Source organism: Cylas formicarius, unplaced genomic scaffold, assembly GCF_029955315.1.
Source record: "Cylas formicarius isolate icCylForm1 unplaced genomic scaffold, icCylForm1.1 PGA_scaffold_3__17_contigs__length_32017465, whole genome shotgun sequence".
In the NCBI taxonomy this organism is placed as follows: domain Eukaryota; kingdom Metazoa; phylum Arthropoda; class Insecta; order Coleoptera; family Brentidae; genus Cylas; species Cylas formicarius.
This window is the reverse complement of record NW_026844326.1, coordinates 13,054,904-13,082,543: the sequence shown is the minus strand read 5'-3', so window position 1 is coordinate 13,082,543 and position 27,640 is coordinate 13,054,904. Positions and strand designations below refer to the sequence as shown.

The window sequence follows — 27,640 nt, the reverse complement described above, 5'->3', positions numbered from 1 at the left end:
CAAGTTAAGAGCCACGTTGTCGATTAGTTTGTTTTTTGGTCATCAGTTTCGGGAGTTCTTCTGAATATTGATTAGTTGAAGGCAGTTCGGGCACATCCACTAGATCCGGTGTTGGTTCTGTTGCATAGGAAAATTCCCAATCATCGCTAAAAGAAATATTATTCCTGTTAATAAAACATAAGCAGTACTAATATTTTTTTAATGCGAATCAATAGACCAAGAGGAAATAGGAAGGCATCAATAAAAATGGTAATTTCAAATCTTCTGATTTTTTTCTGCATCAGTTGATGGTGAATGAAACTTACTGAACTTTCGTCGTTTTCCTCAGAGTTTAACTGAAACTGGTTTGCGTTCTACGGTGTACCTGCTTATATATTGGGGCATTCCCAAACCAGTGAAGGGTCAAGACCTGATTCTCGGAATTTTCTTTTGGGTAGAAGAATTGATTACATGCAAGAATTTTATTTTGGTATGTTTGGCAACTGCTGATGAGATTATTTGTTATAGTCTTTAGGCTCTTACATACTTTTTTAGCCTAGTTGACCGTTTTTGTCCTGTCTCTCCAATGTGTTGCCGTATATGCATGGAACAGAGAGATTTTTGGACCAATGGAAAAAATTATTCTTAAGAACCTTTGATTTGTAATGTTAGGAAGGGCCACAGTGGCAAGAGTGAGGTTGTCTTCGCACTCATTGTATTTGGGAGGTTGTGGTGAGGTGTACTTTGTGAGGGAACGTTTAATATCTCTGATGTAAAATTATTAGAGAGCAGCTGTAAGGTGTTTTAATTCTGGGTCCAGTGATTCGGATTAAGGTAGCTTTACAACTCTGTAAACAAGGGAGTTGATATCTGATGACTTCTGGGCAGGATAGCGATGTGACAATGGTAGGTCTAATTTTCTATTAATAAGTATATTTAGGAATAGTTGTTATTATTAGTTTCTAATTTAATGATAATACACATATTCGGGTCTATAAAGTATAAATGGCTTAGAAAATCTCGGAGGGATTTTTAACCATTAGAAAAATTTAATAAAAGTATCATCAAAGTAGCGTCACCATAGTATTGGTATTACTTAGAAAATGTTCGATTCATCCACAACCGACGCAGAAGGAAGCCAGAATTTAAAAACAGTATTACACAGGTTACTGAAGTACATTTCAAGAATAATAAAAATGTTTCATCACGTAAGGGGTCCGTAAGGTTTTATCTTATTCTTTTATCCATTTCTGCAAATCATTAGCCCCATAAAGGATTTAATAATTTGTTATTAACAACTGACTGTTTGAGCTTTATGAAATATTCATAAAAATTGTTTAGTAATAAATATATTTTATGTATAAATTTTATGTATTAAATATTTTTTAGTTCTATTTCACAACTAGTCCATTATTTTTTTAATTGAGTGAAAGTTTTGGATGGGTGTCCATATAATCAGTTTTGCGTTTATAAAACTAAAGGTTACAGAATTTCTCATATCAAGTTTCACCAATTTCCAGGAAATAAATTGTTAATGAATATTGCTTGGACCAACATGACAGAACATCATCTTTTTTAGCGTCCCTCCTACATCACAAATGAATCCTTCTCTAGGTACATGCGCTAAACAAAATTTATAGGGTGTTAAATATACCTGTCTCCACTGGGAACGACATCCAAATCAACAATTCGTACTTTTCGAGGTGGCTTGTTGTTCCTTTCGATCATTCTCTCGGCAAAATCGCTCACACGAACGTGATGGTTATAATTCCTACCATCGGATACAGTATCGGCGTGGGCTGCTGAAATTTTCACGAATCTTTTGTCGTCAGTTGTGTCTCTGTTGCTAATAACTCGAGATTTAAAGTCAAGTTTGTCGTCAATGTCAAGTTTCCCGCCGAGAGGGCCGTCTTTCATGTTTGCAAAAAATTGTTCCTGAATGTCATCTACGTCAATTCGGTCTCTGTGGTAGGGGTCTTGTAAGTGGTGTGGTCTGTGACTGTCGATGTTGTACGTTACTGCGCCGTCATCGTCAATGTAATCGTCATTGTACAACGGTTTGTTTAAAGAAACGAAGGGGCGTTCATAAGTTGAGTCGTGGGATGTTTGTTGATTAAGGTTGTAGTTGTAATCGTCTAGAGGTTTTCGGTCGAAATAATTATTAGGTCTTTGCTGGTTTATTGTAACTATAGCACTCGTAACAGGTCTTGGTGTCGGCCCGTGGTAGCCATGCGTTTGAGAATATACGTGATAGTTAGAGTGTCCGTTGGGTCTTTCTGTAGTTAACGTTTGTGGTTTTCTTGTAGTGTTGCCCCCGGTTGTCAAGTAATAATTGTTCGGTCGCTTTTTTTGTTTCGTCGTCGTCTGGGGATGGTACTGAATATTAATGTTAATTTCGATGGGTCTGCTGTTGATTGTTGTCTGTTCAGGCACCACTCCGAACAAGTACGAAACTTCAGAATGCAGCGAATCTTGCACACGTATGCGATTGCTTTGAAACGCTGGCCGCTTGGGTACAGTATTTAGTTCAGCATATTTCGTTTGGGCAGATATCGGATCATGAGACGCACTCGATCTTTTAATCTTCTTAGTATTCGGTTGGTCGTTTTCAACGTTAGGAGCTTTTTCGGCCCAAACTCCTAAATTGAAGCTGCGCAGTTCCCTACTATTACAAGGTACGCGCCTATTCTTTACATTATCCGGAGATAGAAATACGAACTCTTGAATAGTCTCGATTTCGTTCATTGTTTGGCATAAAATCTGCGATAGGGAAACTTTCCTGATTTGCTGCAGCTGGGCGGGTGTGAAGGAGGACTCGAATCCTCCGTTTTCATACCAGAATCGATCTCCTCGTCTGAGGTTTAAAAATTGTTGAGCGATGATGCACGCGAAGGTAGGACCAACGACGGATCCTCTTAAAGGTCGTTCCGCCAAGCCGCCGGTAAATAAATCGACATCGTCGATGTGATCATACAATGACTTAAGCCTGCTAACAACTTCAACGTTCATGATTTTTTCCAAATCGGTCCAATTCCTTATTGGGTTTAATCCGCATGGCGCCCTCCAGGATGTATACGAAGGGATGCCGTGATCCCTTCCTCTTTGGATATTGATCGCGCCCAGATCCATGCCAAATGAGAAGGCGTCGGAAAATTGGAACAGGTGATTTGTGAGTTCGCTTGCCATAAATTCGTCTCTTTTTTGCGACGCCTGGTTACTTAAACCGAGAAGCAGTCTGTCCACGGCTCCAAAACTCCAGATGTTTTGCGCGTTATTTAATTCTTCGTGGAGGGATACGTCTTAAATGAAAACGATGAAGACATAGTAGAAAGTTGGTCCAAAAAGTATATCTCGGAATCGGTTTAGACAAATCCTTCATTTTTTAATAAAAACTAATGGAAGTAATATTTAACGAAGCAGTTAGAATCTCTCCAAGAGCGACAGGCTTTAAATTATTAAAGAAAATTTTTGTCGTATTGGATATTATTTAACGGTTCATTTCTATTTCTAAAATTTTTGGATTAACAGTGCTTATACATTTTCTTGTAAATTTTAAAAGCTATATGAGCCAAAGGGCAAGTAGCTTTTTAAAATACCAAACAAAATTTTACAAAAAATACGAAATTTATGAAAGCTTTTGCGAGGAAACTTAGATGTAGATGAAATTTTAATAAATTACATAATGTAACAAAATAAAACAACATGGTTCCGAACATTCAACAAGTGTTTTTAGTCTGCTTATTGTGCTGATTGCAACAATTGAAAGTAGTTCTGGTAAAGGAAAAAACGTATACTTAATGGCCAAAATAGGAATTTCCGACTGAAAATTAAGTTTTAATTAGCCAATTTTTTTTATATACTATGCCAAACTAGTTTTACTGGCCCTACCTAATTCATTGATCCTAATTACGTTATTACTAACTTACCAGAATTGATTACGATGGTTTTATAGCATCAAAACACTGAATTTAAACAACTGTGTAAATCATCCCGATGGTTTTTGTTACGCAAACCTATTTCTGACTTTGTGAGAAGAGTAGCCTATTTTGGAGTTTGTTTGCGAGGTCAGGATAAGTCTTAATCTTCACATTTTGATGTGTAAGACATGTGTTGGTTTGGAGAATACCGCGAAACCATCACGGAGACTGCTATTCTTGTCTCGTTAATCAATCAACCTAGATCTGTAAGAGGACCTATAGTATACAAGGAAGGAAAACCCGTTCCATTCTTCAGCAGTTTTCCTGAACTCACAGGAGATGTTAGAGAACCATTAACACCTGACAAAGTTCAAGGAAGTCAATCGGGAAACGACAGGAAATTTGAAACGGATTTCAAAACTTCGCCTCTGACCTGAGAGGACCAGGTGAAGAAGATCCGAAAGTCCTCTGACCCTGGTCCTCCTGAAAGACCCTGCAGAATTACTTGCATCGAGATTAAAAAGGGATAGAGATCTGCTGTTTTTCGGACGGGAAAATAAACTAGTATTCTGTAATAATAAAAGAGAACTATTGTTTATACTACAGACGATTGGTGCCATTTTATTGACTGAAAAAGTTTACCGAACGTGTTGCATACTATACCTTTTCTACGACCGTTAGTTTTTGGGTACATTTTTGCAAAACCGACATAACCGTCAGAACTGACAAACGTCAAAATTGAAGGCGTGGGAAATATCTCCGAAAACATCCGATTGCTCCCAAACCAGTGCGTGTAAAATCCCGGAAATGTCCGAAGTGGCTCAGTTCTGTGGGAAACGAAACTGAAGTGGTAAGTGAAGTGGCGCTTTCCGAACGCTAGATCGACGTGTAATTAGGCATTTTACAGACTCGAGAAGAAAAATTATGTTATTTATCATCTAATGTAATTCAAACTTCCAATCCAATTGATTCATAGTCGTAGCCAACTAGTTATTTATTATTAAGAAGCATGTTTAGTTAAAGGATTTTATAAAATTTAAATAAAATTAAGTGCTGTAACCGATTTCGAGATATTTATAGCCAGCACAATTCTGCCATTGAACTTACTGTTACTGAGAGGCATATGCTGGCTGTCAGTCCTGATAAACGAATTCTGAACCATGCTATGACCGAATCGAAAGGCCGCAGTAGCAAACGAATTCGCTACACCCGGATCAAATTTTGAATCGTATAACGTATAAAATCCCTTGTTCTTCAGCCTCAATTCAAACAAGTCTGTTACTTCGGGACCAACAACGAGGGGTAAGAACTCTCTGTACGTTATGTGTTGGATAGCAGAGTAAACAATTTTTCTTGTTTCCTGGAATGTTCTTTCGTCGCTCCAATGTTTGTTAAGCTTAGACAAAACCGTGGCTATTTTGTTATGGTATCGGACAAAAACTGTATGCATCGCTATGAGACCAGGTTGTTCGCCCAGTCTGGCATCACCAGCTTCCATGCAATCTTCGGTTATAGCACCCGCTCTGCACAATTCACTCTTTTCCGGATTTGGAGGGTTCAAAGGGCCGCGGAGATGGGAACGTCCATAAATGATTTTTCCTAGAAGAATCAATCCATTGGGCCGCTCAGAGGAAAACTTTTTTTTGCTTACTTGTATATTTGGATATAAGTTGTTACGTTAATAATATATTATGCACAAATGTGCTAAACAGCATTTGAGCTTATTTGGCACGACCAGCGGAGCGAGTGATTAATAAACGAGTGACAAAAATTTTACCAACGTGTTGCATACTCAACTTTTTCTATGTCCGTTAGTTTTTGGGTACATGTTTGCAAAACAAAACGAATACGCACGCTAGATGGGTGTATAATTGGACATTTAAAGGAGGGAGTGGTAAATAGTATATTATGCAACAAGTGCGGTAAACGGCATTTGACTCACGAGTTTATTTGACTCGACCAGAACGCAGTGGAGCGAGTGTTTAATAAATGAGTGATTTGAAAAGTTTACCGATCGTGTTGCATACTATACTTTTTCTACGACCGTTAGTTTGACAAACATCAAACGTCAAAATTTAAGGCGTGGAAAATATCTCCGAAAACATCCGATTGCTCCCAACCTATGCGGTAAAATCCCGGAAATGTCCGAAGTGAGTCGGATCCGTGGGAAACGAAACTGTTGTGGTAAAGTGACGCTTCCCGCACGCTAGATCGGTGTGTAATTAGGCATTTTACAGACGGGAGTAGAAAAATATTATTAGTTAAATGTAATTTCTTCGTTGGGAAAACTTTTACTGGGAAAAAGAATAAATATTTACTTATCCAAAATAACGTTTGTGTATCAAAAAAAAAAAAAATTATAATGTAAAATTATGACATTTCTGTTGCACTCAATTGTTCTTAAATGTCAATAACTGATAAATATGAAGCTTATGAGTCGCAGATATAGAAGAGTACAACATGTTTATGATCGCAACGGTTTTTTGGAAAAGAGTACATCTAGATCCCACCAAATTTTACTGTAGGAAAAAAACTTTTTAAAATCTAATTACATACACGTATGTACAGGTTTACGGGAATGCGAAAATTTTTATTGGAAATATTTTTCAAACATAGTTAAGTAATTTGTGTCATAGTAACATGTCCAAATAAGCAATTTAATTGAAAATTCATTCAAACGTTAATTTTTAATGATAAGAAGAAATAATATTACAAAATTTGATGGTTCCATTTTAGAAAAATATTTTTTTTCAGTTAAACTTTATCATCGTGCAATGATAGCTATGAAAATATCTCGAACCTGACAATTAAATATACAACTAAATTAAATTCAATGAAAATTCAAATGAATTTTGAATTCAAACTTTGAATTACGTTAACTTACCACCTCTAAAAGTTCTGATGAAATTTAAAGTTTCCAGGTCGTTTCCATAGATCATGGAAGCGTCTATGAAAGAGGTCACTTGATTGATTTGCTCTCTCCAACCCAAGTGGCAATTTATACCGATAGATGGAGCCGATCGTACGAATTCCATGCAACGAATACCGAACTGACTAAAAAACCAATCGTCGCGTGGTACTTCTATTGGTAGGCAAGACGGGTGCTAAAAATATAGAATGAGCATCGAAATGTCAAGCTGTAATATTAGCGTAGTACTGTAAAATTAGATGGAAGAAATCCGCGGCCCATCATATCGCAGCATCGGGGAATTGATCCGTTAAAGCTTCTAGATTTGACAACGGAGACGAGATCGTGATCAATGAACTGACCCCACTGCATAAACATTAGAGTCACGCTTTCTAGTTCTACATTTTTGTCTCTGTGTATCTTGGTGCTGATTTCGCGTGGTGATGGAAGTTGATGCCCGAGAATCGATCGTTTAATGCTTTGAATTCCTGTAGAACAAATTCTTCATTTTCGAGCCTCTATAAAGGGCGTTGTTTAATGGTGTATGAGTACAAAGGGGTATTTTAAGATAAAATATCCTAAGCTTTGAGGTACAGGGCGGTTAAAGTTTCAGGAAATATTCATTTTTTTTTCTCTAAGAAACTATTCTAGATCAAAAAAAATTAAACCCGTTCTCTGCATGAAGAGGCATTTTTATGTCTACAACACTTTTTATTCCTACCAATACGCCGGCGATTTGTACTGCATATTTTTGGAAAAAATGGTACTTTACTGACGTTTTTTCAGGTAAATATTTCCTCTGGATAGTGTAGTCCTTTCTGCATAAAAGCCATCAGTGTTTGCGGTTTTTTCCTGTAAGATTCACCGTGCTTCTGTACTTCTTAAGAAACTTTTTTTGGTTATATGAGTATCACATTCTAAAAGTACAAGCATTATTTTCGACAGAAATTTCACACCTTGTAAAGTTCTGTCCAAGAACAATTTCATTCAACAATCATGTAATTTTTTTTCTATCTCAATTGCAGTGAGAGATCAAATCTGTTACCTCCACAATCGGAGATAGGCCATAACAATGGCCGATAAGATCTCCCGATCCCAATAGTTTAGATTCATGTTTATGGGACCACCTTAAATGCCTAAAACTCTTCTTAACGCTTAAGAAGATTTGAGGCACTGAAGGTAAGTTGATGAATGTTCGTCTATGTCTATGCAATTCAATGCGAAGACCGGTAGATAAGGCGGCCATTTTAAATTGTAAATATTTTAATCAAGAATCATCCGCCCAGAAAAACAGAAGAAACGCAGAAATGTCTACAGTATGCAATGAAAATATTCACAAAACGTCGGTGGCGGACCGTTGTTTTTTTTTAAATATGCTATACGAAGGCGGAAGCTACTGGTACAAATAAGAAAAAGTATTGCCTTTCCATGAACCAGAATGCACCTACCAATTTCCACACTCATATCTAGAATTCGTTTCTTAGAGAATTTTGTGGAAAAGTTTACTTTAAAGTTAGTTCGTTTTTTTTGTTGAAATGAATTGAAGAATTATCTCGTTCAATATTGACAAACAATTAAGCACGACAAAGTGGAAGAATGCGCTACCGTCTTGATAAGCTGGAGGCAAAAATCGTTGGAGAGGTACCATCGCCGCACCTCTCCATGGTTGGTCAACATTGTTGCATATCCCATTTGGCGTCCTAAATCTTTTGGAAGCGAGGGGACATCTCGCGTGATCTCTGAAGGGACACTCGTCGGGACTTATCCTGGGTTGTATGTCATTTGGGAAGCTCGGAGATTTCGTGTGAACATTTTCTCGATATCTGAAATTCGTTTATTTTCTACTTTAGAGACATAAGAATACAGATTTCGGGCACGTTATAGCTGCTTTTATTCCAGTAGTTAAATTTCAAATGATAGAATATATTAAAAATTGTGCGATGACTGTTTGCTCAAAATGAAGCCAATGGTAGGAAACATTTGTCTTCTTAACATAAGCACAGATAAAATCACATACATGTAATTATTGACTCTGGTTACTCTGTACAGTAAAAACAAACTTGGTTTATCTGGTTAAGATAATTTTTAGTGTTATATTGATATTTTCAATTTAGAATAACACCAAATTTTGAAAATAACAGTGCAGTGCGACAGAAGACTGGTCGCAACTCATATCTATGATCATGATTAAATCGTTGGAATTCGATAGCATTCAGTTTTTATGAAAAATAAATATATGCCAGTTAATACTTAAGCCACGCTGCATATTATATTAATTAAAAATGTCTTGCTTAAATGTGACATAGGACGAACACACCCTTAATTACTAACTCCAGTAACACAGCCAGCCAAAAGAAATTTATAACGAAAGTGACTTTCCCTTTAAACGGCGGAGCCCAAAATTGCACATAATAAAAGCAAATGTAACCCACATTCAGCCGACAATTTACAATGCCATCTCGCAGCTTACTTTCTCCTCGCTTAAAATTTCTACGATATAGAGATAAGGAGAAAAACAAATTTGGAAAAAAACTCATTCGTCCCACTGACCCGATTGAAATAAGTGAAATTGCTGACCAATAAATAAAAGGAAATGATAATAATAAAGAGCAGAAAAGGTTAATTATAGTTTAATCGTTTTGTTATTGTTTTCCTTGAAAGCAATCTAAATAACGGAAATAAATGTTATTGGTGCATTCACGTCTAGTAAACCATCTTCGCCATTGAATATTAAATTAAACTGTGTCATCTCGGTAATGGTAGTTGAGCTTTAGATCTGATGTAGTAGTTTAATTTTAATTGAATTAAGATAAGCTTAAACACGGCCTTGAACAACACGAAGCTATGAAAATAAAAGGTCTGCAGAATTCTTTAAAAAAAGAATACTTAGAATTTAAACTAGCCCTGAATTCATTAGTAGAATTGATAATAGCCAACAGAAAAGCAAAGCAATGAAGCAAAAAATAACCAAATAAAGCAACAAATATGCAAACGCAAATCTGCAACAACATATAACGGCATTCATTTTATTGTCCCACAAAAATGAAAATTATTCCGTTTTGACAAGGTTTGTAAGAAAACTATCATTTTATATATTTTTACGTTACTTAACGTCACTTAATGTTAAAAATCGAATATAAAAATTATAAATATATTAAAAATTCCCATCAAATAATAATTTTTGATTGAAAAAATTTTCTCTTTTCATTAAAAAATCTGACTATTGATTTAAAATTTAAATATTTATTTAGGTATATGCAAAATTTGATACCAGCGATGTATTGAGTGACATGTTGTTTATATGCAGTACGTTTTACAATACACGCGATAACAATCGGTCCGAAATCCGTCATCCAAGAGATGTACGTCATTGACTTTTTCGGAATTTTTGTTTTAAACTTTGAATAAGTCACTGGGAGTACAATTCTTTTCACTCTTCAATTGTTTACAAGCGAAAAAGTAAAATTTACAAAACTGAAAATTGACAAGACTTATTTTTTGGTCCTTTTGATGCACAAATAAACTTTGTTATAAAAAATTAACCTTAAAGAATATATTGAAAATTACCATCAACAGTTTCATTGCAGCTTCATTTTTTAAATATCTTTTATACATTTTTTTTCTGTCGTTTGTTATTTGAAAAATCTTATATTAATAATTAATAAAAACAATTGGAATCAAGTAAAAGTATACGCAGGTTATTTTCTTTAAAGGAAATATACTGTGAGTCTCTGAATTGTTGCGTAAAAAAAGTTTAGCTCTAGATGTCAAAACCCAAAGAATTTGAAATTTTGTAATTATATTTTTAAATGCTGATATTTTAGAAAGTTGCCACTTAACTGGTATTCCCTTTTGAAATTAGAATACATCGGAGTTGTTGATTTTGAAATTAATTAAAAAAATGTTGAAAGGCTCCTTAAACCACCCCTTTTAAAAAGCAGTTTTGGATAAGGTAATGATAATATTTTTCTCTGTATGTTTAGTTTAGGCTCAAAGCTTTTATTTTATATTAGCATAATTATTCCAAATAAGAACACGTAAATATTTCTCGATACTGTTTTTGTTGCTTTCACTCTATTTTTAATTAAATGATTTCAATGTAGAATTCGCAATTGGACAAGACGGAAGAAGCAAAATAAAAAAACAAACTAACCTTTCCTAAACCAACCCGTCAAAAGACGTCTACGAAATGGAAATCGTGATTGTCACTCGACGCAGTTATTGTTTAAACTAAATCGATGAAAATTGAGATGGACGCTTAAAAGCTTCACGTTTCGCAGTCCCTCCTATAAGAATACTTTCCCACCAAAATGAGCTAAAGTAGGAAGAGATATCAACTGCAGCTTTCTTTCGAGACTTTTTCGAATTATCCGTGCAGAATGGATTCAATTCGTTTAATAGCTTCGGATTTTTGTTAACCTTTTTGTTGTTTACAGAACTTGCTGTGCAATATAAATTGATTGTCAAATTTAGTTTATTTTTCGGGAATAAGATAGTATAATGACGGTATTTAAGTGTAAAGTAAGAGGTTTGAATCGTTAAAAAAGAAATATTTTCGAGGTAATTTAGGAAATCGAGCTATAATTAGGATCCGATTTATTAGTAATAAATAGTGTGACGTTATAGGTTGCCGCGCAAAAACATTGCCTCTCAATCTCAGATCCCATTAGGTTAATTTTTGAAGGAACTAAAATTTTGAAATTAATTAAAATGTTGAAAATTTGTTGTTTGAATGTAATAAAATTGCTATAATTCTATTAGTTGGTGATTCTTCGTATTCTATTCATTGATAGTTATCTAATAATAATTACAATCACAAATTCTCAATACATACTTAAATTTTTAAAAGCTTTAAATACTAGTTTTAAAACCAAGGACTTTTGCAAAAAACTAAGATAATTACATACATATAAATTTTCTTTATATGTCGAAAGACAGGTTTTATAATATATCCAGTTTTCGCGATATCACTAAAACTTGCATTTTTAAGTATTCATTTCATTTTAGATTCAGATAGAAAAATTTAATAGTCACTATTATGCCATCGGCTGATAAAGCAGTCGATTGACGTCATAATTTTTACTATTTTTGAAAAAACGTTAATCTCTGATCGAATTACATAATTAGCATGTCCTTTTTAAAAGATGATAAGCTTCTATTTTGATAGATTGCAACTCTTTTTATTTATTTATTTATTATATAAAATGTCTTTAAAACGCTATGAGCGTAAATTAATAAACCAATTCACTGGGAGGTGGATCGAATTCATCGTCTGCTCTGTGCCTTTTTGACAAAAATAAATAAGATTTATAAGATAAGAGTTAGGAAAAAATAAAAAATGCGGGTTCCGTAAGGAAAAAAAATAAATTTGATGAATATCTTGATGACGGGCTGTTTTAGAAAAAAATGTATTAACAAAAATATATATTAAAAGTTTTCTACACGAAAACAAAAATTTCACCAAGAAAACAGTTATTGAACCTATTTACAAGTTTGCTGGATTTCTCCTGCGTCTGCTTTTTATAAATCAAACTTTCTGGGGTTTCGCCAATCATCCTCTTCTTCAGAACTTAACTGAATCTGGTTCGCAGGATGATTGGCGAAACTTCACCAAGTTTGAAACAACCGACACAGGAGCAATCCCGAAGATCTGTAAATAGTTTTATAGTACACTATTTGGGCACTCTGCATTTCTATCACTTAGAATAGTGAAAAAAGAGTGCAGAAAAACTGCATCATGAAATTAAGGATTGGACTATCAACACTCAGGATTGCAGAAGTGATTTTTTATATTCAATAATACCAATACAACAAGTTTCTTTGGAAAAACAGCGATAATAAATAAAAAAATATTAATGTTATCGAACCATTCGTAAAATTAAAACTTTTGAGAATCTCCTCGTAACTTAAAAATTTCACCATTTAAGAGGATGAGGTTTTCATACTTGACCCGTTTTGAACTATTGGACCCAACCCGTAAAGTGTTTTTTTTTTATATATAAAATTGAAACTGCCACAAACAAATATCAAAGCTATCTTGCAATTTTAGATACAGGGTGATTTCAAAACTGTTGCAAAAATAATGAAAACTAATCTGGATAGAGTCCTTCAGGTAGGACTCTTTTTTCTCTGTTTTTTTTCTGACATTCACAGATGGTGTACAAACTAAACTTGTGATTTCTTGATTGGAACACTCTGTATATATTATAAAATTTTATTGGGCCTTATAGGTGTGAATAAATAGTGCACGCACACAAGTTTACTCTGACAAGCAACTAATTTCTTGTAATAAATTGTGTAATTTATATATAACAAAACTTTAGTTTGTATATCAAAATTTGTGAATTTGAGAACAAAACTGACTACGCTACTGAATCCTACTTAAAAGGCCTTATGCAGTTTTTACATTTTCGATAGGCTACCGCTACAAAGGGTGTGTGAAAATTCAAAATTTCTAAAATCACTCTGTATCTAAAAATCCAAGATGGCTGTGACATTTGTGTTTGTGACACCCTTTATTTCAAGAAAAAGTAGTCTTGGTCAACTGGTCAAGAATAGGACGTACTGTAGATAGACATTTAATTTACGTTTGAGATCCAGCGAAGAGACTTCAAAGAGACTTTCCCAGGGTGATTGGCGAAACGTCAGGAATTTTGATTCATCAACAATCGATGAAAGGGAAATTCTGAAGATTTGTAAATGGCAAAGAGACTAGTTAATATGTTATTGATTTATTTGAAAAAAAAAAAATGATTTTAGGACAATTGCACTCTGTAGTTTTACGCACCGAAGGTTTTCTTCACTTTTGTGGCACCTACATGTAGTACTAAATAATTCTGTTACGGGTCGGAAGTCGATGAGGTAACGATTCGAATTTTTGATTGATACAATTTACAAATCTAAAGTATATAACCGACCGCAAGGATTTCGCTCGCCGGCAATATCGTCACAGCAAATCGAGATTGCGGAACAGGATTCTGTTCATCTAACCAATTCGTCACAAAAATTTGTAGATGTTAATATTTCCTCAGATAGAAAACCGCGAATTTTGTACTCGACCATATCGCTGATAGATTGTTTTAGCTCGGGTTAATAAAAAGCCGCAGGCATGACTCAATTAATAGCCCGATATTTATGTGACTATTCAAATCGATTTCCGCAAATCTAGATCAACGTTAATGTCGAAAAAAATTGGTAATTAAATTTTGAAATGATGCGAATCAAGAGACAAAAATACTGCTCGTTCGATTCACATTGAGGTTAGTCCCATAAAAGTAAGTCACTTGTAACAGTAGATTCGGATCAATGCGTGCCTTTAATTTCTAATTTAGGTTCTTGGAGTTTCATCCTACACTATGAAAAATGTATTTCACTTACGATTGAACAAGTCTTTGGGTCGCTTCCAACATTGCGTACCCCATGTTGGACAACGCGATGGCCTTTCTGTTCATAGGAGCTCCGAACTTTGCCACTCTTGTGGCCGGATGAGTTTCGTCCAAATACAACCCTGAACAGACCAAAAAAATTAAATAAATTGTATTTACTAATTACGATAACGTAGAGGGTATTTTTAATAAGATTTCATAGGGCTATTCCTCAAATATCTTCAAGAAAAGAGAAAACGTTTTTGAATTCTTCTTTTGTCAAACATTCTTTCTTTATTCAGTTTTTCTAAAAATTGATTTTTAAAATGTCGAGTTCCAAATCGATCTTAGTTTGGAATTTTATTGTGGGACCACACTCAGATCAAATTTGAATATCTCACGTTAAAGTACATTTTCTCAAAATTTATTTAGAAAAAACAGCGCGAATCTCTCGCGAACCGACGTACATATCAAAATATTTTTCTTTAAAATTTTTGAAAATCGAGCAGTCGGAAACTTGTTTAAAAAGACACTGTATTTGAAGAACATCTGATTTTCCGTTTAAAATTCGAACGTATTAGTAGTGCAAAGCAGTTGTCGCAATTCCTAACATTGGTTGAACTTGAAACTCATCTTTGGCACAGAATATGAAGAGCGACAGTGGTTGCATTTTGGCAGCCCTTCGTACAATAACAATCTTAGAGGATTTTATTGCTTTAACATATTTTGTTCTGCAACTTTTACGCCATCCTGAACGACCGAATAATTAAAGACATGAAGCATTAAAGCAAATGGTCTTTGGGAAACATTAATTGTACTATAGTAAATATTTCAAAAATGTTTCAAACTTTTTTTAACCACACTAGTTAACTTCAAAAACAGCAAGTGACAAGAAATAGGGCAACAAAGTATTCACATAGTTCATTTTTTTTTGTGCAAAACTTTCCAACCAATACGCAAACCAAAAGTTACTAAATAAAAACATTTGTTTTTCTTTCTACAACTACCTCTAGGGAAACTAACCAAAACAGTTAATTAATTAGTATAGTATATTAATATTTCCTTTTCACCAACAAAAAAAAAGTTTTCGACTAACTTCGTGGGGGAACGTAAGAAATAAACTCCGGTTCATATTTCTCACAATTGTATTTTCATATTGGTTTTCCTCACACTTCGGTTTGAAATTTGAAAGGAGTACAAAAATTTTATTGTCTCATTTTTAGCTTAAAAGAGCAGAATCAGAGAGTGAATGAGAAGGACAATATTTAGCGCAAAACTGAGAGCTATAATTGAGTACAAGCAACGCGGTTGTGTGGAGTATTAGTAACAAGTTAACTGAAAAAATGGAAATTACTTGTACCACTTCGCAAATGAATTGAATAAAATATTGGTTTTGACCATAGATCACACTTACCTTGCTTATACCATAAGGGTTCTTTAATCTGCACTAAATTACGCAACAGTTCCATTCCATCTTCAACGGCTTGATCAACTTCTTGTTGTTGCGGTCTAACGTCATATTTTTTAAATTTATTTTTCGATATGTTATTAGCGTTAAAATTATTAAGTAGTGTACGGTCCCCTAAATTTCTATTGTGTCTAGAAAATTCACCTAGGTTAACAACCTTAAGATTCGAGTTATTGGAACTTTCGTTTTCTTTACGGATTTGAGAATAAGTCGTTTGTCTATCATCGTTTGTTTGTGTGTTACGTTCGCCAAATGTTATTTCGTCTACGTTATTTAGGTCGTTTTGTATTGTTCGTCTTATAGTCGTGGTTTCGTTTGCGATTGGAAAAAGTGCCACCAGCGCCATCGTCACCCATGTTACGTTCGCGATTCTTCTGAAACAAGAAAAAAGAGTGTCACGCTAGCGGGCGTTTGTTTCCGAAACTTTCGGTTGGCAACGGGCTACCGTTTAACGCTCATTCTCTTCAAAATATGGCTAACGTATACCTCATCATGCACTTAGTTTAATTGCAAAATTCGCATGCACATCACAACACAACTTAACTATTCCGATATGCAAAAGTACTAAACAGGCATCGCGTACAAATGAGAAGAAGTGCTCAAATGTCTTGATGATGCTGCTAAAGCACAGTTATATATGCGTTAATTCCGATGGCCTAAAGGCATCCTGTTTTTTGCACGACCGTATAGTCGCAATTTTGTAGGTTTTTCTGATAGATGGAGTCTGGTGCTCAGACGAGGACCGTTAGTGTTGTTTAAAATTGGACTCCGTTCTATGGTAGTTAAATATTTGGTGTTTTTTCGACGTTATTTGGTAAAGTCGATTTAAACTGTAAACGCATCAGCGTGATAGAAAATTGAACAAAATTTGATACTACAAAAAGGATAATTAATGAAGAATCTTGTCTTTGCCTTGCTCATGCATATGGGGTAATCGTCGTTGTTGTTTAACGACTTTACCGGTATTATTCTTAATGATATTTTATACGATACGATAAAACGATATTTTCTTTAAATGTTTGTAAAAAATGATATATATATAATAACTTTATTTTGTAAAAAAGCCTAAATAAATTTATATAATTACAAATTTAAAACATTTAAGCCTTTTATAATGTTTTCAAAAAATGTTTACCAAAAAATTTGTATGTATTTTTTCAGGAGTATTTAAAGAAAAGTTTAGTTTTTTCAATACTTGAAAAAAGGAAGATATTCGATTTTCTTTTTAAATTTAGGTACAGAATACCAAAATACTGATTTCATTTTTCTTCCTAAATAATACACACAAAAATGGCATTATCGTGTCATACAGTGGATAATACTTGTTGTAATATGGAAATACTTAATATTTTGCAAATATGCTATAGGTGTAAATGGAGCTTTATGTGTCCAAAAAATAGGATTTGTCGAATATACAGGGTGTTTCAAAGCTTGTGCTCTGCTGGAAATTCGTCTTACAAAAACAAAGTTTATATAATATCCAAAAATGCTTAGTATTCCAGTTTAAAAAAAAGCTTTTTACGATATGTTAAATATTTCTTGGCCGATTTTATTGAACTAGATGAAAATTGTAAATTTTTGTCAATGGGATGTACGCCACTGACCGCTTGGCAATTTTTTTTTTAATTTTTCAAAGAAACTTCCACAGGCTACTGTGGTACAGATACTGTGTGTTACAAAACTTCTGGATTCCTCCTGCGTCGGTTTTTGCTGAGTCGAACTTCCTGACGTTTTGCCATTCATCCTGTTGGCTTCTTCAGAGCTTGGCTAAAACTGACGTCAGCAAGTTCGACTCAGCAAAAACCAACGCAGGAGAAATCCAGAAGTTTTGTAAAAAGTATTTTTTTTACTTTGAATAACCACTAGAGCTACAACTACAGTAAACATATTTCAACAATATTTAATTGTATTGATTATTAATTAATTAACTTTAATTAAAATACCACGTAAGAATTTTCGCTTTCCGCAGTTTTTTTAAATCCTCTATATATATTACTGCAAGTACATTGCAACACAATAATTCACCATTTGGAGAAAGTGTTTAATATTTAACACGACTATGAAATTTTAAGTAGATATTCTACAAACGCAAGATTGTCACCGTTAAAAACAGTCAACATACATCACAAACCCTTAGTTCAAGAAAGCATAACCGATTAAAGTTGATTTTACAAAGTACTTTTTAGCAAACGATTTTCCGCCCAAAAAACCTAAACTGGACCCCACTGGATATATTTAAAATAGAGTACTAAATTAAACCTTTCTTACTTGAAAGAACGTCCCTTATTTTCCACGAAATTGGCGTGAATGGTTAAATAAAGAAAAAGAAATTAAGTATCACGAATGAAATTATATAAATATTACAAGAAAATCGAAGAAATTATGTTTCACACTGTCCGCTTGAAATATGAATCGATTTAGAGAATTTAGAGAATTAGAGAATCTAAATCGATTGGTGCAGGAAAAAATTCGTTTCTTGCGAACGCGAGCCTACTAGTAAACAACCTAAAGTGAAATCCGGTCAGTTAGGAAAACTATCCTATCGATCGTTAATTTTACGTGAATGTCACTTTCTTTGCCATGGGTCAATGTCAAGGTTTCATTTTTTTTAACGTTTCCCGAATACGAGAAATGGTGAAAGGAGTCGCAATAACACATATATTTTAATGTTACGGGTCAATGGTGCTTAAGTAAAGTTAGTTCAGAAACTCAACGAAAGTCCACATCCATCATATCGCTTAATTGATTTGTTTTTGAGAACTCGTCGAACGACAACTTGAAGCGTTAATAATATTGTCAATGTGCACATTTCGTAAAAACTTTTGTATTGACATGTGGGGTGGGATTAAACAAAAAGATCCATCTCTACAAATCTTTTCCCAATATTTCGTTTTAATTGATTTTAATTTTCTGTGGATGAGTTAATTTTAAAATTCAAAATTGTGTACAGTATAAACAACATTTATACAGTGACAAACGAAGGAAAGCTTTTTTAATTTTTAATTACGTAGAGTAAATTAAAAGTTTTTTTTTGTAAATTTATTCCAATAATTTGATATTTGATATCCCCTAGGTATCTCTTACATGGTAAATGGTACGTTTTAAATAATTCTTGAAATTTGTTTTTTGTGTTATCTTAAATATGCTTTAACTGTCTTTACAATCAATCAAAATAAATCAAGTTTATTTTTAATAAAATTCATTTTATTGTGTCAAGAAATGTGTAGTCAAGATTTTTCTTAACTAATATTTCTTAAAAATTCTGAGCCATAGAAAAAATTACACAGTAAAACAAAATAATAAATACGTCATTAGATAAATTACTTTGAGGTTGAGGAAAATAGAATTTATTTTTTTTTGTATTGCTTATTCCAGTCTAAATTAGGAACTAAATTGTTTTGAAACAAAAATTATTTGTAAATCATTTATAATGATTTACAATAAATACCAATAGCATTAACTATTTGTTGTCATTCGTTAATAATGTTTTTAAAAATTATTTATGATATTATTGTTGAAAGTGCTATTTAGAGGGTGGGCCAATACTTCTAACAAAATAAAATCGCTTTTAATACGAACATTATACAATGGCTTCTCTGCAAACACGATTAGTAGAGCCCGCCAACATGGTAAACATCATCAATTCAAAATTGCAATGAAGTACAGGTAAGGTCTGTTCATAGATATAAGAAAATGACCAATTGCTTTTGAATGGAATTATCTAAGGTGGCGATTAACATACAATGCAACAAGATTATTATCTAAAGTTTCGGAATTTAAATTCAGGTAAAATTGTGGTCCGTAATAGAAAATAATTTTATACCTACCTGTGTTCAATATTCTTTGGTTTGGTATACAACTTAGTTTAAGTTTATAACTAATCATTCTTATTTCGTGTGTAATAGAGCGTGTGTTGAATCGTGTGCGAATTGTGCAAAATATGTGTGAGTCTAATGTATCTTAGGAGATGCTCCCGCCCAAATGTAGAAAACACTATTCTATTGAGACTAAAGAAGTTATAAACAATGTTTATTTGACTCTCATTGAACGTGGTGCCAGCAAGCAAGCATCTTTAGAAGAAACGGCCATATTGACGAAAATTCCAACATCAACTGTATGAAAAAAAAAAGAAGCGATGCTGACATTTTCTCGAGTGTAGATGAAAGTGATCAAGAGTAAGTAAAATTTACGAGTTATACGAGGAACAAAGCATGCCTACATTAGATATCTTAATTAGGAAACTTGAAAAAGATGAAACCGATGTTAAATGTGACAGAACTACCTATATAGAAGTGTATTCAACACATGGGTTTTAGATTTTAAAAAATTGACAAAAGGCAAGTTTTAATGGAATCTTTTAGAATTCGGAAAAGGTGACTGGAATATCTAGAAAAAATTAGGATTTACAAAGACCAATTATGTACTTGGATGAAATCCTTATGATTCCCCGGAAAAGGGTTGGGTTGACTCAACTGATAAGTGTAAAACAAACGCGCCATCAAAAAGAGGTAAAAGAATAACCATTTTGCATGCTGGCTCTAAAGATGGTTGGATTCCAAATGGACTTTCTCGTTGTGTGAAAAATATTAAAGATTCTTCTCTGGATTACCTTGAAGACACCACCGCTGATTTATTTGAAAGTTGGTTTAAAAACAAACTAGTTCCAAACATGTTTCCTAATAGCATAATTGTAATGGACAATGCAAGTTATCACAGTAGACAGTTGTCCAAAACCCCTTCCTCATGTGACACAAAAGCAACAATCCAAAACTACATGTATAATAACTACATTTATTTTTTCACGAAGATTATACCAAAAAATTGAGGTTCTACAAAGCTTGAACCTACAAAAGGAATACGTCTGTGATTATTATGCAAAAAATCTAGAGCATACAGTTTTAGGGTTTCCACCTTACCACTGTATATTTAATCCCACTGAACATGTTTGGCACCAACTGAAGTCTGCCATTCGTCTTAACAGTGTTTTTCCCCGTGTCAACTTCAATGTCCTCAAACTTATAGAAACCGAAGTTTTTAACATCCCTCCATAAAGTTGAGCAAATTCTGTTAAACATATAGAAAAAGCAGAACAATCGTATATCCATATTGCAAATAATATAGAACAAATAATAATTAGAACGGACGATGATAGCGATAGTGATACTGATATATTATGTGAATAATTTTAAGTAATTTAAGTGGGAAATAAAAATAATTTGCAATTTTATTTTGGATTTAAAAATAAATACATACATAAATAAATAAATATTGTTTAGTATCTTTCCTAACAAAACCCCAAATAATTAAATTCTAAGCAAAGTACGGACCTGTTCGGCCATATTTCATTCTTACAGCTTTCCTTAATTCGTATCAGTTTGTCACTTTCTTATATCTATTAACAGATTTTACCTACTGATCATTAGATCGCACTATACTGTTTGTTATGTTCGTTTGGGGTGTTTTAAAATTGCAATTTTGTAACTGCCATTTTTATCGTCGACTTTTCAATTATATCAAGAATTGGCGAATTTCAAAAGTTATTCATAATTTAACTAATAACTTTTCACCCCTGACGTAATCGTCATTTTTTTTTAATCCCTTTGAATAATAAATATCAAAAGCAATAGACTTAAAAGAAAATACATGAAGAAAAACAAATTATAAAAGAGTCTATTGCTTTACTTAAAAAAAATGCGTTTCATAGAAAAAGTTACACAAACGAAAAGCACAAAATCAGCATAAACTTTCAATATTTCTAAAAAAAAAATCAAAAAGTGCAGAAACTAATATTGGATTGTCGCCAACAGCACTAACTTTTTAGTGGTATTTACGGTTGTCCCGGTCCTGGTAACAGCAATAACTTGCAGAGTCGCGTCTAATTATCTGCGTATGGGCGCATCGTAATGTGAACGGCATACTGCGAAAAGAAAGTCTCGCCGTTCTATCATCTTAAATGGCTAGTGAAAGCATAAACTTAAGGCCACGAGGAAATCTAATTTTTATTCTGCCAGATGATGTTTGAATGCTCCAAAATTAAATATAAATTGAACCTTTATTGATGTAACAAATTCGTTCTCAAAGTCCATTCAAACACACTTCATTAAAAAAAAAATAGATTGATCACTTTTAGTGAGTTATGTTACTGAAAGTTCATATTTTTTATATTTTAAAAATGTGTCGGTTGATAACATATCATATATATAAAGAGATATTCGGATTTTACCCAAAATTATCTTAATCTGTAGGTCTACGACTCTATCAGTTTGCTGCAGTTTAATACATGGAATTAATCAACCACTTTTTTCATGTAGTAGTAGAGTAGCTCATTAATTTTTATAGAAATATCTCCAAAGGTGTTTGTTCCATTGAAAAATTTTGTTTGTTTATTATTGTGTTTTTTGATCAAAAGTTAGTCAACAGTTTTTGTGAAGTTATTGCTCTTTATCTTTTATTTATTTTTATTTTAAATATTAGATTTTACGTATCTTTGGCTATAAACTATATTTTCAAAACCAATATCGGGAACAATGATATTTGTCCTCCGATAGCCTTTTTTAAATTTATGTTATTAATTAGAATCAATAATGTTTCCCCTTTCTTTCGAGTTGGGTGTTATTCAGGTAAAGTATTGTTTCGCATCCGATATCCCCATCTTATAGGGAATGAGGAGTTTACTAAATTCCAAAATAATATGATTTTTAAGTTCTAATAAGTAGTTTTTAGGTTTAAAAAACCTTTAGTAGCTTAAACGATTAGATTGCTTCATCGTACGTACGGAGTACTTTGCACAACGAATCAAGAATATAAGTTTGAATAAAAAGTAACCAACTACAACAAAAAAAGATGTTTCTCACTCTATTTACGTAGTGGTTTTATGTAGAAAAAAACAAATTTTATTTCGGATTCAAGTTCTAATCATTTTGTTAAGGCCGTACGGCACATTTGGAAAAGGAACTGTGATGAGACTGATGTACTTGAATCGGTATTAGTCAATATTTACATTTATAATATTTTTAATTTTACTCACCCTATATCCTTTTGTTTTTCTCTTTAGCCATCCGTTCTTCTTCTTTGAGTCTGTTAATGGCGTGTACAGATCCGAAGAGCACCTTCGCGGTTATTTGAATGTGTCGTTGCTTGTTTCCTGATTTTCCTGACCTGTCGCTGATGTCGTTGCTGGATACCGAGTAAGTGTTGTTGTTGGCGTCACGCAATGTGATCGGTTTGCAACTATGGGGCATTTTTTCTAAGTCGATCGCAAATTATTCTTTACTAAATGTTTTGGAAAACAATAAACTGAAATTACTAATTAATTTTCTTTCGAGAAACTATAAAACTGTTGCCTTAGATTGACTTGTCGCTTAACATTTTCAGCAATAAATTTGGTTTCGATTTAAACCAACAACCTCAATATCGGAAAACTCAGTTGACCCCACTAGATTATGTCAAAAAATGGCGACACCGAAAGCAGAAATTTTGTTGTAATATCCTAGAGTTTTATTTTAGGAATTAAAACATTTACTCAATATTAAACGAGTTAATTTACTCGCGAAAAGAACAACTAAGTCTTCCTTTTTTTTTTAAATAAATTAAATACCAGCCCATTAATATAAACTGTGAGACACTTGTTATTTGATTGACTGCAATTTCTATACAATTGGCTATCAGCTTTACAGCATGTATCGGGTAAATCATTAATTGGTGGTAGGAAGTCGACGAAAATGATTTTTAAGTTCCTAAAGCCACCGCTATGAGTGATGGAAATGCATTTTTTTGTTTGAGAGTTTTTATTGAAAGAGCAAAAACAATGGTAGAAAGGGAGGTTTTACGTTTACTGGTATGAGTGTATATAACTACGAATTTAGCAAAATAGTCCCCGAAATAAAACACATTTATGTGAAATTCACGTTGGACGTTGTTTAGCAAGATCATTATTTCTTATTATTTAAGAATTCCCAAAACAAAGTAAAGTATGTCGAACAATATTATAAGGAAATGCAGGAATAAATTAATTTTCTCAACATAATGAGTATTAGTATTAGTTTTAGCCACACAAATGTTTTGTTTTGAATTTTTTAGTTACTGCGCTCTAAGTGGAAATTGTCTAAAGCAATCTGAAATCTCTATAATTCGGTGTTTTTATTCTGCACTATTTTACTTTATGGTTGTTTGAAGGCCTATCAAAATTATTTACATATACCTGGAGGAACTGGAACTTTGAGTACTATAAAGTTTTTTATGGGGAGACAGAAACGTTAGAATGTTTTTAAAATAATATTTCGGGCTATCTTCTGTACCTTATTATCTGTGAACCGTTAAAATAAATCGGTAGCAATAAAGTATGGTAAGAAAAACGGAAGAAAACGCAAAATTGGGTTCTATGTTCAAATATGGAATAATAGTAGTCGTAGTAAACGATAAACATTTTTCACTGCACATTTTCTCGGTAGGCGCTGAAAGATGTTAGGGAGATATCTAATACAGGCAGATAGACAATCAGCTGAGGAATTTTCGGATTGTATAACAAACCAAACAATTAACGCCACAAGAAACAATTTTGCCAAGACACTTTGCAAATTACCATAGAATTAAATTTGCGTAACGGCCATTTACTTTATCAACCGAGTGTTGCATAATTTTGCATGAGTTTCGTGTTCGGATTTCGCGTTTTAGGGCATTTCTTTTTACGCGATAAATTCCTGCGAACATTACGCAACCCTGGCTCAATGCCCGGTAAATTTTACCCATCATCAATTCCGCACTACTTCGCAGACCATACTGACTCCACTCTTTTGTCGGAATTTGGTAGTTCTATTTATAGTTTCAAGATTTTAGAGGCCAGAATAACAAGGAATCCGTTAAATGAGTGTGGTACTTTCACCTCCTAAAGTTTTGACCGTTTGTAGATGCTGATAAGTTTTTTTGCACACAAATCAATCAAATTGAGAACAATCCTATGTCTCAATTTCCGCAAAGAATGTTATTAAAGTACCGTCATACACCGTGATTGGCGGACCCAGAATATTGCAGAAGAAAGAACTCCTTGTAAAAGTTATGTTTTTAAAACATAATACGTAGCATAAAAATTGTATGGTGTCATTTTTTAATCATACTCATGTATTTTGATTTCATTTTCTTCAGATCAATAAATTTTGAGGTGTTTGTCTTCAAAAGTAATAATTCAAAACGATCCAATTATTGACCATTTAACATAGATTTGATTTTAGCAAAATTGACAAATCGTGCGAGCTGAACCAGTATTCTGATTGTAGCTAATTGAGAATAAAAAGTAAATATATAAGCATTAAACACATCACAAATAAATTATTTATAATACATATATATTATTTTATAAGACAAAAAATTTCAACAAAAGAAATATACAATATAAACAAAATATATTGAAAAATAAATCGTAAATTTTAGACTAATTATTCCAGCACTAACTTTAAGGGTTGATATCAGAAATAAATAATTATTTTTTGTGTAAATTATTTTTATTTTCACAGGAATGGTAGTTTTACTGATAATTTGTGCTTATTATACTAGTACTATAGTATATCCTATATGCAAACAAAAAATGTGTACTTGATATTTTTTCCCTTTTTGTCCCAATGTGCAGTGTTTTAAAAGGTTATCTGTAGGTGCTTCGTTCCAAAAACACATTATGTGGAAGAGTTTCTAATATATCGACAAATTTTAATTTATAACTTCAGTTTGAAGGTCTGCAATAATATAAGACATTAAAACATTCTTAAGGCTCCTCCCATTTCGTTAGTTGCGTCACAGACATCTGGGGTGTGTTTATTGCTCTGCCTGCTTTATTTGAATTTATTATATAGAACCTAAAATGACATAACCTTTCCATTTTTGCAGCCTTGAAAAGAGGGGAGTTGTATTTTTGAGTACTACTATCTTATAACAAACTGTTTCTTATTATTAAATTTATTGTTGTTATTATTTTATTAAATTTTATTATTTTATATTTTTATGTATTAAATCCTGTCTTGATGTAAAAACCTTAGTTTCCTATGGGTTACAATTCTGTAAAGTTTGGTCTAATTAATAGCTGTTTATATTTTTTTATTTAAATAATTAAATTTTGGAAAAATAGGTTTCCAATGAATTTTAATGTTTCGACCTCATACAGGGTTTTTCAAAAAATAAACCTGTTACACAACTAAAAAACAAAAAAAAAAGGAAAAAGCTCCATAAATGTTTGTGCGAAAATTCTTACATAGTAGATTATGTGCTTGCCGATTTTGTTAGTTTAGTATATTTTGTAAAAACTTAATACATGTAAATAACATGTAATAAATGTTCATAAAAATATGTTTTGTCACTTTTTATAGTTTTTATTTTTTTATCGAAAGTCAAGAGTCCAAAAAGTTTGAAAACCACCAGGGTAAATAAAGAAAATTGCCAAAAGCGTACAATACTATTAGTTAAGACACCTCTCGGGACTCCACAAAATTTTAATCTAGTTGGCACAATGAGCCCTCTATCATTATAAATAATTTTATCAGATTTCAAAAGAACGGGCAAAAATATTTAACATATTATATCTTGAAAACTAAGTGTTTCCGACATATGTGCTACACCCTGCACATTTAGTTTAACTAAGATTGCTGGTAAATAAATTTTACTCCAGCTGTATTGTATGGTTTGGGATTTATGTGAAAAATTCAGCACAAATAGATACTTTTCAGCACTTTTCAAAAGTTTGATGTAGTATAATATCTAGGTTAGTTCTGATTTGGGTGCTAATTTTCTTAATTTAAAACTTGAATCAAACTGATTGTCATTTAAAGCAAATACGCTTCTACCCGTCAATCTTGTTGAGGAATTGATAGCAAAAACTTAATTTGTAATTCACTAACCGCTCCATCTGACGGCACACCGGTCAGTTATAAATTTATATTTCAATCGACAACCTACAAAACAAATTAATTCTAAATGGCCAATGTGATTTTTTATCGTTATTTACCACTACGTTTAGCGACCGTTCCCATTCTTAAAATCGGCATTAATTTGCACGACATTCCCTGTACTTACTTTACATTCCTGATTCCCGCTTCGTGACGAAACAACAAAAAGCAAACCGCCGTATCCTGTTGCACCAATTCTTAAGTCGTCAAACGTATGCAACAAGAGAGCAGGTTATATGTTTGGCACATCGACACACTGACTGAGTAAACTCAGTTCGTTTGCGTCAGTCGGTACTGTGTCAAGAGGTCCACTCTCTCCGCGGTATTCTTCATGTTAACTTCTGGCGTTCTAAGAGAGAACGATTGTGCGAAGACCTAATCAGCGTGCGGTGCTTCTAACAATTTATCCGGGAAACTGCGGAACTATGTGTACTGACGAACAAAAAATTCTTTCGATTGCCTTGTGTTTACATATTTTTTTTTTAAATATGACATTATTTGTTGATTATAATTTACGCTTTTGCAGAAAAACTCCAAAATCAGTATTTAGTACCTGTTTGCACAAGACCCTCAAATTTAAGGACGACAATTAGTATCATTAGAATCAACATCTTACTCAATATGTCAACTAATAAATTATGTTTGGAGTCCATCATACTGAGTGTGCATTTTTTGCTTCACATATTTGACAAACAGGGTATGCCCAGCAGGAAGTTTATTATACTTCTTTGATGCGTTTTCAACCAGATTATTCAGTCCTGTTTCAGATAAAGACACGGTGTTGTCGAAACAATTATCATGAAAAAATATATAATTTCTTGAAAATCTGAACTTTTAGTTCTTATTTATTTTGATAAATGGATTTTCATCAAGTAAAAGCCACCTCAGTACAATCCTATTTTAGATCTCGAATAGATCTGATAAATGTTATGAAAGTCCTTCTTTCGTGTAGCTGACTAAACAAATAAGATCTGAGTGTCTCATATAACTTTTTGTGCATAACCTTGAAGCTTCAGGATTCAAGCTTCAAGATTTTGCGTATCTGCTAAACACGCAGCTAAACATAGAGAGTTGCT

At 33.1% G+C, this 27,640-nt stretch overlaps 1 protein-coding gene across 2 annotated transcripts; it reads right to left on the bottom strand.

Moving 5' to 3' along the window:
- LOC132699237 (myeloperoxidase-like) lies at nucleotides 1–22,803 on the bottom strand. Of its 2 annotated transcripts, none has more exons than XM_060665849.1 (9): nucleotides 22,664–22,803; nucleotides 15,583–16,010; nucleotides 14,182–14,311; nucleotides 8,410–8,627; nucleotides 7,054–7,292; nucleotides 6,781–7,000; nucleotides 5,004–5,495; nucleotides 1,634–3,278; nucleotides 1–146 (listed from the first exon to the last, which is right to left on the bottom strand). In XM_060665849.1, the coding sequence occupies exons 2-9, from the start codon at nucleotides 15,980–15,982 to the stop codon at nucleotides 5–7; spliced, it is 3,486 nt and encodes a 1,161-aa protein (XP_060521832.1). In that variant the 5' UTR covers nucleotides 15,983–16,010; nucleotides 22,664–22,803; the 3' UTR covers nucleotides 1–4. The 2 variants fall into 2 exon arrangements, with proteins under 2 accessions (XP_060521832.1, XP_060521833.1); XM_060665850.1 differs by having other exon boundaries at nucleotides 15,583–16,007; nucleotides 22,664–22,788.
- Between the last annotated feature and the right edge of the window lie 4,837 nt (nucleotides 22,804–27,640).